Source organism: Sylvia atricapilla, chromosome 6 (assembly GCF_009819655.1).
Source record: "Sylvia atricapilla isolate bSylAtr1 chromosome 6, bSylAtr1.pri, whole genome shotgun sequence".
Classification (NCBI taxonomy): Eukaryota; Metazoa; Chordata; class Aves; order Passeriformes; family Sylviidae; genus Sylvia; species Sylvia atricapilla.
Genome location: NC_089145.1, coordinates 3,581,772 through 3,591,726, shown reverse-complemented (window position 1 = coordinate 3,591,726; position 9,955 = coordinate 3,581,772). Strand labels below are relative to the sequence as shown.

At 42.1% G+C, this 9,955-nt stretch overlaps 1 protein-coding gene across 2 annotated transcripts in view; it reads right to left on the bottom strand.

Moving 5' to 3' along the window:
* Window positions 1-2: 2 nt before the first annotated feature.
* The window catches only part of CSTF3 (cleavage stimulation factor subunit 3), a 48,190-nt gene continuing 38,237 nt past the window's right edge, over window positions 3-9,955 (bottom strand). The window contains exons 12-21 of one of the 2 annotated variants that reach the window (XM_066320485.1): window positions 9,624-9,740; window positions 8,393-8,467; window positions 7,078-7,221; window positions 6,877-6,979; window positions 5,355-5,424; window positions 3,967-4,162; window positions 2,322-2,475; window positions 1,834-1,928; window positions 1,644-1,704; window positions 3-718 (exon numbers count right to left, since the gene is read on the bottom strand). In XM_066320485.1, coding sequence (XP_066176582.1) covers window positions 516-718; window positions 1,644-1,704; window positions 1,834-1,928; window positions 2,322-2,475; window positions 3,967-4,162; window positions 5,355-5,424; window positions 6,877-6,979; window positions 7,078-7,221; window positions 8,393-8,467; window positions 9,624-9,740 — 1,218 coding nt within the window. In that variant the 3' untranslated portion in view covers window positions 3-515. The remainder of the gene's footprint in view (window positions 719-1,643; window positions 1,705-1,833; window positions 1,929-2,321; window positions 2,476-3,966; window positions 4,163-5,354; window positions 5,425-6,876; window positions 6,980-7,077; window positions 7,222-8,392; window positions 8,468-9,623; window positions 9,741-9,955) is intronic. The other variant, XM_066320486.1, reaches the window with a different exon arrangement.

Here is a 9,955-nt window from a genome sequence, read left to right as displayed (position 1 = left end):
TGTTATGGATATCCTTTTATTTTAAAGGAATGTGGTTTTTTCGTTGTGGTTTTTTTTTTTTTTTTTAAATTTTCAACTACAAAACAGATTCCTTACATTCTGCCATAAATAAAAATGGACAATAAGGCAGGACACTACATGAACAAACTGAGAACAAGTGTTTTCCAGAAAATGTGAATTAAAAATGCTTCACAAGTATAAGCCATCCAGTTTTTAAAATAAAACTGTTGAAAACCCACAAGAGTTCAAGTGGTAGATGTGTACACCCTCTAAGAACAAAATACAGTTTTGACATTTTGCACTTTTGGTTTTGAAAACCGAGTTTTGTTCAGAGCACATTCTAAGGTTGTTCGGGCTGTTTTCAGATCAAGAACCATATGGGAGAAGAGGCACCACAGTAACAAAACCATTTTCAAGGAGTTTTTTGTTTGCAGCTGTCCCTTTTAAATGCTTGACTTTTAAGAGACTGATTCAATGCAAGTCTTTGTCTGTCACAGCAGAACTCCAAACTCGTTTCACCGGATTCTCTTTTGCTGTCGTGCTCTGTAAATGTCATGTACAGGGGGAACTACAGATCCTTTCTCCTCATCGTCATCGGAATCCTCATGTGATCTCTTCACAGCCTTGTTGAGAATGGTGTTGTTTTCCACAGGTCCATTGCCTTCCACAGCTATTTCAGGCAGGCCGCCCGTGATTATCCGCACGGCTTCGTCAACAGCTTCAGAGAGAGACACAGAGGCACTCAGTGTGTGACACCCTGAGCAGCCACCAGCACCCCAGCAGGGACACAGCCCACAGACACCGCGGGGACACTTCTGCAAATGAGACATTTCTGCTCTGCTCTACAAAGATTAAGCCTCAGCTGTCTGAACCTCCGAGCTGCGGTGAACAGCATTTATAAAGGAAATGCTGCTGCTCCAGCTCGAGCCCTCCCTTTAGACAGGAACTGAGGTCACTTGCAAGCTCCAATAAAACAGGAAGGCCTTTTGGGAATCAGGGTAACTAGTTCATGATTCCCCAGAAAGGCTGCAGAGCAAGTCACTTTCTGCTTCTCAACAGAGGAAGCCTCAAGAGTACCCTGTATAATTTAAATAGATATTTTAGTTTCACTCCGAAAAATTAAATCCTACATTTCTTTCTCTATGTTTTTTTTGCTTAAACTAACGGGGAGGAGGAGGGGGGGTGGTGCGAAGAATACCATATTAGCATCTGCTGTAGGATCTGTGCTGTTTCTCTATTCCAGAACTCCCCTTCTTTGCAGGCGCTTAGAAAGCTGCTGTGCCCAAGCACTGCAACAACGTGCACTGAGAGTTATCCCCACCAATGCCTTCACCGTGCTGTAAATTTGTAATTTCATGTTACAGCTGCAATGCTGCTGGAAATGCTGCCTTTAAAGGGTATTCTCAAAATCTTCGTTTCTTTCTTTTAATTTGATACCATCAAAAGAGCAGCTGGTGATTTGCAGTTTTTTGCAGGTAATGGGCAAACATCTCTATGCAGGTCCCAGCCCAGTCTCCTCTGCTCTTAAACAAACACTAATTACAATCTGTAAATGAGGTCTGGGTTTTAGACAGCAATTCCCATATGTAAACCCAAGTCTTATGCAGCACTAGCACAGCCTCCAGAGAGGACAAGTAACTTACTGTCTGGCAGTTTGCATCTTCTGAATATCTCCATGAGCTCATCCACTTGAACAAAGGGACCCTGATTTGTTACCAAAGAAAAAGAAAAGTTTAGAAGGCTATTTTCAATAGAGTGATACACACTGTGGTTCTGTCATGACAGAATGTCTTCCACAGCTTTCTGAAATGTTCAGAGTTCTTTAAAACAAACCTGAAAACAAATAGGAGGTGGCAGGAGCTTCATGAGAATGACAGCTGCTGGTGGAACAGGAAACACCCCGCCCGGGACAGGATGTAAACCTGGAGCTGTGGGGAGAAAATCTGGGTGAAGCCAGTGCAAGACAGCTTGGCCAGAGCTGCTTTTGCACTGCAGTGCTATTTGATCCAAGTAATTAGTACCCTGTCCCCTTTGGCTTTACTAATTCCATATTGTTCACGCAGCAATCTGCTCTGTGAGCAGTGTGTGTAACAGCTTATTACCATTTACCAGACTCCAAACTCCTTGTACTTTACTTCCATGTGACCTTGGCATTAATTAAAACACACATGCCTTTAGTAACCCAGTGAAATGACAGCCTAAGAGTTAAGTACAGGTTTAGATGACTGAGGAGCAGGAAAGCCTCTGATTAGGCTGGCTGAACACCCAGGTTCCTAACTCGCCACAGGTGAAACACAACCACTTCCCAAAGCCTGACTTACGTGCTAAGTGCCTTGGCTGAAATGGAATCATCTGCTGAGTGTCTGGTTTGGGATATTCAGGCTTCCTGTCAACTTCATCCTTGAGGACAGGCACGATGGAAGGTGCAACCACGGGGTCTGGAATTATTGCTGCTAGCTTGGCACGGGAGACATCCTGTGAAAGCCAATTAGAGAGCGCTGAACTTGGCAGGATCACACTGCTTGCTTCAATTACAGAACAAAACCTCACTCTGCACCAGTCGCTTATTCTCACTTTGTCTTCATTATCATTTCAGATGTCCTCTTACAAGACCATCTGGGCAAAACTTGAATGGTTTCATTAAACATTTTAATCCTGCAGCGTCCCAGCTGGGAATGGAAACACTTGTTCCTGTTACTGAATGGGACCGTGTTTGTCATTTTCGAGTGGCTCCTGTTTTAGGTTGAGGATTTAGGTGAACAGGTGCAGACCACTAGGCCTTCACAACTATCATTTCTCCCTCATTTCACTCCCTAGATTGCTTTAGCTGGAAAAGAAGTAAAAGCATAAGGCAGTCAGCAGGCATGCAAAGCATCAGTTCAAACAGGATTATGTTTTGGCATGTTCCAAGCAGCACAAATCAGCCCCAGGGCTGCACCATCTTAGGTACACGCTGCCCTGCAGGCACTTAGCAAAATGTACTTGCTTGTAAGCTCACATCTAACTTCAAAATAACTTTGCCCCCACTGCATTCAAAGGAAAGTATTCAGTGAGTCAAGGGGAATCTGATTTCCACGTATTGGATTATTTTACAGCTCTGTGATGGTCAATAATTCAGCTGCTTTGTTAACTTTGATGGCATCTGTATTTTTCGTAAATTATTTTTCTGTGTAAGAAGTAAGAGGAAGCTGAGGTACTGTTTCAGAGGCATGGCTTGAGGGCTCTCTTCCGGTCCATGCAAATGGCAATCAGCTGTTTCTGCTTCTCTGGCAGCTTTAAAAAATGCAAACCAACATCCTGTTCTGTTCTAATGATTCCCCAAAGTGTTAAATGACAGAAATAGTAAAAATGCATGTGGTTGGAAATAAAACAGGAGACCACCAGATACAGGGGTCTGGCCTAGACTTTGAACTCCACATGGCAGCACCAAAGCACTTTAGCCCTAGGAAACAACTGAAAGAAGAGGCAGCCACTGATTGCTGTCAAGAGCTTTCCTCAGCCATTCACAGCAAACATTGGGACTGCAGCATGAGGGCTTCCATGTGGTTCCCAGCAAAGTCAAGGGAGCTCTGCCACCTCAGAGCAGGACAGCCAGCCATATCTCGTACAGATGACCTGATCCTACAAATTTCCCAAAGAATTCTGGTTTTTGAAGGAGCTCAGGTGTGAAGTGGAGGCCTGCAGCTGCATGGTGATGGCAATTAACACACTGACATTTCCATGGGAAGATGAGAAGTAGCCAGCAATACCCAAAGCTGCAGCTGTTACTGATGGCCCTTGCTCCTTTCTGCCCTTGGCCCCTGGCACTTTGCTGCCCAACGAGACCAAGAGGAGGAGGAGGAGGCCTGTTTTACCTGCTTTTCTAGCAAGGGGAAGGACTGTAAGGCAAGTCCTAGGCAAGGAATTGCTCCAGATTCCTAGGACTGAAAAGAACAACAGGGAACTGAAGTGTTCTCACCCACTTACCTTATAACCAAGGGCCTTCAGTTCGCTGGCAGAGCAAGGGTACAGATCCATGAACTTGTATCTGTCCACCAGCAGAGCTGTTTCTTTGCCCTCATACTCTTCCTTAAATGCTGTAAACCTCCGTTTTTCCACTTTCAGGATGCTGGCCAGATCCCCAATGTTACTTTCAAAGGCTAAAAACCGAGCCCAGATTTCCCTGGAACAGAACAGGGATACAGAGAGTTACTGAAGGAGGAAGGATTACTGAGCACAAGGCAATTAAAAACATGCAAGAGGACAGACCCAAAGGAGGCCTTGTGGGAATGCATGGCCATTTCTGTTATTTACTTTAGATACATCTAAAATAGGCATCACCCTCCTGGTGCCTTCTGTATTTCTGTAAGAGCTTTCAGTCTGGTGAACTGCAAAGGAATTTGTTACAGAAAGGAAAGGATTTCTGCAAGCCAAGAACTTCAGCATTTGAGGTGAAATTTTATCAAACACTGCTCATCCTGTACACAGAGCTTCACTCTGATGCTGATATAGGAAGGACTTTTTACCATGCATTATGATCTAGTTCCTCTGCACAGACCAGTATATTCTAGCTGGCAAGAACACGACAGACAGTGCTTCAGAATTTTATACAGCCCAAAATATATGTAGTTACTGCTAATTTCTCCATGGAAAGTCTCATATATAACTTAAGCAACATCTGACCATATTTCTGGACTTGATTCAACTTTCATTTTAACTTTGGAGTTTACCTTTGAAGAAGGTTCAGCTTTTAAGTTCTTGTATTTTCTCACTTTTAAATTTGGCATAAAAGTATTTCTCACAAAAGATCAGAACTAAAGTGTAGAATGAATGTGCACAGCAGTGTCCTATTTGACTCATTAGTTTTGATGCTTTCGTCTACCAGAATAATAACGGTGAAGTGAACCCTCAGACTGCAAGGTTTTGGTGAGCATTTTTTTTGAGAGAGAAACTTAAAAGGTAGCAATGAAAATATGGCAGTGAGCAGTGTTTATTCCAAGTCCTTTCTGGTTCTTTCCTTATTTTATTTTCATGGCTGGGAGATGCTCAGCACCCTCCTCAACAAATTCCTGACTCACTTTCTCAGCTCAGACCACTGAATCCTTACTGTACAGCAGGATTTTGCACTCTATCCTCAACAATCCTGCATCAATGAGGTTTTAAAGTCAATAAATTAATGAATTTCACTGGAAGTGGGACAGGGACTTTCCCAAATCTGTCGCAGTTGGTGCCGTGTTGGACAGCATGAAGAAGGGAAGGAACATCTGTACCTAATTTTGTCCTGCTGTTCATGTTTCTAATTTCTTTGGGATATTTATGGTTGAAAGGGGTTATGTATCTTTTCCAGTGCAGTGAAACTGCTTTTGCAGACGTACCCAGATTTCTCAGGTGGAAGGCTCCCTGAAGTTAAAACACGTTCAAACAAAACTCTTGTATTGTTGTCCTCTTCAAAAATAGAAAGAAAAAAAAATCACACTGAGTAAAATATATTAAAGACAAGTTAAAAGATGTCCATTCAAAGAGATGTGTACACTGAATTAAGCATAAGGTTGACTTTCATGGATTTGAGTTTCAGTAAGTATAAAAAGATCTGAGTGCCTACATAAAACTTTACTGATGTTAAATTCCAATGTGAATTTGTTCTTTGGAGGTCTCTTTCTATTGATAGTGACAAACTGATACAGGTTCTTTCATAACAGCACAGCTATTGCTTGGCATCTCTTCAGTATTTCTGGGGGTTATATCCATTTTCTTTAATTATCTCAATAGCATATGTTGGGAAATTTAAATTTGGCCTTTCGATTCATTATTTCCCCTTTAAATCAGGGCAATAATATGCTTGTATAGTCCTCAGAAGTTCTCCCAGAATTATTAGACCTGGTTCCCAGCAAGCAGTCAGTCTTTGCACATGGCCAGCTGGGGGGATGGAGAGGTTGGTGGGATTGTTCCTAAAACTGCCAACTCCTGCCCTGTGAATGGCTCCACCTCTTACACTTACAGAGATCAGTTCTCCTGGGTTTCAGGAGTTCTGCTGGGTTATTAAAACAGACCAATAAACTAGTGAGTTTTAAGATGTTTTTTTTCTCACGGCAACCTAGAGAAGGGTATTGTTAATATTCATGTAGACCCACAATAACTTAGTGCAAAATTAAATCTACTTTAACTGGGATAAAACCTCTCCATTTACAGCTCACAGGAGAAAAAACCCTCAAAATCTTTAAACTCCCAGGGCTGAAAAACCCTGCAGTCTGTAGTGTGACAGGAGACAAATGGTGCCTGGTGCTGCAGAATCCACACAGCAGCTTGGGTTTCCTTTTTAAGAAGGCCATTCAGCCCCTGCCTCAGGGAATCCCACCCAGAGCCCTTCCACCACCACCTCCATCTCCTGCCCAGGTCTCCCTAGCCCCTGTGCCCTGCTCTTTCCATTGCAGCTCCCCAGCACCTTCCAAGCATGACTGATATGCCCAGTATTGACTTTATATCTTGCTCATCTCATCCACTTAGGGAGAATGAGTTTAAATTCATTCTAGTGAGGACTAGCTAACCCCTCACTCCTCTCATGCTGACTGTAAACTCCTTTAGATCTTCTTGCTCATGATTTAGATGCCTCGATGTACTTCCCACTGTTCACAGCAGATGCTGTAAAACTCCTGCACTGCCAGTGAGTTACAATTTGGAAAGTTCACTCTCCTCCCTTCAGCAGAATCAAGATTTAATGTTACTGTACTTTTGGAGCTTTGGTATGGACAAACCAGCAGGTTTTGTGTTCAGATTAACTACTGAACTTCATGAAGAGGTTTCGTTGCTCTTCAAGAAGAATTTAAATACCAAGAACTTGGCCTGGACCTGAACTCACAGAGTAATGCTTCATTAGACCTCTCAAAGCTTAAAGCTTACCATTAAGGTGGGAAAGGTAGTCGATATATGCCAGTACATATTCTGGAATGTCCCCATATTTTTTCAGCCCTAGCTCAAAAATCTTAAAGGCCACAGACTTATCCTGCAAACATTGGGGGGAAAAAAAAAACGTTATTAGCTTCAGTGAGCTGTGCACCCTCCTGACACTTGTTTAGGATCAGGGTGAGCACCTGTGATTACCTTACTACAATAATACTCCATTAAAGCTGCAGTAACATAGACATGGTGGCGGGTCCGGGCATCCTCTCTGGCTTTCTTAAATATCGTCCTTCCGGATTTAATGCCTTCTGCTCGCCTTGCAAATTTCATGTACTGGATATAAACCTAAGGTGCACATTAATATATATTAAATAGCATCAGTGCTAACAAAGAATACCAGGATATCATGAAGTTTTTTACTAGGTCTGAAATAATGTCGAGTCACAAAATACAGCAAATGAATTGTAATAGAAACAAGGATGTCTTGTGCCTCTGTGTTGTTCTGCTTTAAATACTGAGGCAAACCTTTCACTAGTTTTTTTAAATAAAAAAATGGGATAAACCGAAGACTGATCCCATGAAAAGACAGTACTTAATACACAGATTTTTCAAGGAAGGGGAGGTAAGGAGATGAATGTAATTTACATAAATTGGTGCCTTCAGAGAACATGAGGCTTCTTGTAAAAATGGTGACTTTCCAATAAAGTTAAGACACCCATAAACCCAAGGAACAGCCAAAAGGCCTGATGAAGCATTTTACTGAACTTTATACAATCCAAGGTGCAAATCATCCTGCCTGCAAGTATTTATACCTGATCAAGGAAATAATGAATGTGCTACTTAATTCCACAGCCAATTTGTGATTTGCACTTCTTTGGGATTCAACTTTCCTTCACGGTGAATTAGCTCACAAATAGCAGCATTCCTCAAGCAGGAGGAACTGGTACACAGTTTCCCAAAAGGTGCCTTTGGGAAGCATTAGGAGGTGTCTCTAAAGAATGGCAAGTGTCAGTAAATGGATACTTCTCCTCTGACACTGACCTGTTGTTCAGTGTTAGACTTCACACCCTCTTTTGCCTCCTCATGCTTGTCCTGCATGTTTATAATAAGTTAAAAAACCTTTTAAGGGCAGGTTACTTCTGACACCACTTGTTCAGCATTATCACAGCTGGCACATGGACAGTGTTTACTGTGTCACTTTAGCAGAGGTGAGGCAACCCTCTGATACCTACACAGTGCATTACAAATTTATTTGCAAACTACAGAATGGTTTTGAAATATTTTATATCTTCTTTCTTCATTACCTGTTGTGAAAGACTGTGTAAATGAGACAGAGGAGGAAAGTGCACATGACTTAGTGCCCTTGAATGGATTAAAGACTCTAATTCTGCCATCTCAGGACTCCACCTGCTCCATCCACCCTGTGCCCCAAGGAACTCCTGTAGGTACTTCCCCATCCTGTGCATGCACCGGGTGACAATCCACAGGAATGTGGAGACACTAAGGATGATCTTACCAGCGTGGGGTCGATGTCCTCGATGGCCAGGAGCCGGTTGTAGATGCTGTGCACTTTCTCATACTTCATCCGGCTCTGAGTGAAAGCAAACACAGACTGCTGGGTAACTCCCTCCCACATCATCTCCCACAATGCAAAACTCAAACTGAAGACAAAACTAGAATTTTCCTGTTTCTGTTTTTCCTTGGCTGAACACTCTGTATGTTAGTCCCTTTACTTAGATACATATTCTGTCTTGTGCAGACATTTTTTACTTCCCACATTAATTTCCCACTAGTGGTCACCTACATGCTTTTCAGGAGTCTCTGAAGTCTTTTTCTAATGTAGTAATACTGCAGCAGAACTGCCATTGGAATATGTTTTTATGCTTGGCATAAAAAGACTGTATCCTTTACCTCTGTCTAAAAGTACTGTGCAGATAGGTAGGAAAACCACCTTCTTCACTCTCCAACCTACATATTTTTCTTCCCTACCAGCTGCAGCCTTCCAGGCTGTATCGTGCAGCCTTGAAAAACCAGGACACAGCATACAGGAAGGAGGCCACACTCCTTCCAAAAAACCAAGGAAGGATTTTTCTTTTAAAGGCAAAGGCTTTATTCCCCCCCTATTGTCCTGAAGTTCTTCCTGCAAAGATTCTTTCACAATAAAATAAGCGGGCAAACTATACCCCACAGAGGACTCCACAGTCCTCATCTGACCAGTGGGAAACAGCCTTTATTCCTGGTGGAATAAACACCACTGGGGCACTGCTCCTTGTGGAGGATGCACAGCGAGGTGGTGGCCTGGGGAAAGAGATTTCTCCAGAGAGCTGCAGCAAAGGTGGCTCCCATATCTTCTGTCACAGTTGTGCAAACACAAACATCAGCTCCCCAAGAATCAGACAGGAAAGGTGCCCTTTAGGGCCATTTTAAAGGTGAAGAAGCTGATGCTCTGGGAAATGGAAATTTGTAAGCATTTCACCCTTATGATACTTTCAGAAATATAGTCAGTATCGAAATGGAAAGACAGTAGATTATCAAGACTTTTGTAGCTCATACTATGGGCTTTTCCTCTCCATTTTGTCAGCTCCATCTCAGAAACACTGAATGAGAATAAGGATGGAAAAATCAGTAAATTAATTCTATGGAATTTTGTGTACTTGGTATGTTTCAAAGAAATGACATTATTAAGAGAGATGTATTTGGGACACATATTTGGATTTTAATGTCAGTACATCACTATTTTTGCTTACCTCTTCATAATCTGCATATGCAAAATAAAGAAGCATATTCTTCTTTAATAAAGTGCTGATCGCTCTTTCATAAATATTAGCAGCCTCATCACTGAAAAGTTTAGCATTGTTCATGTCCTGTTATAAAATAAGTATAGTAATATAATTGTTCAGCATCTGTGACAATAAAGGCTAATTTATGGAGAATCTTCTGTGTGTGACAAGCCCCAGTAAATTTCCATTTAGTGCTCCAACAAAGAGATAATCATCTCCCCAGTACTTTGAAGAATCACAAAATCAGGCCCAAAAAATCCCCCGAGCCTAAAACTGGCCAAGATTGAAACAATTTTTTA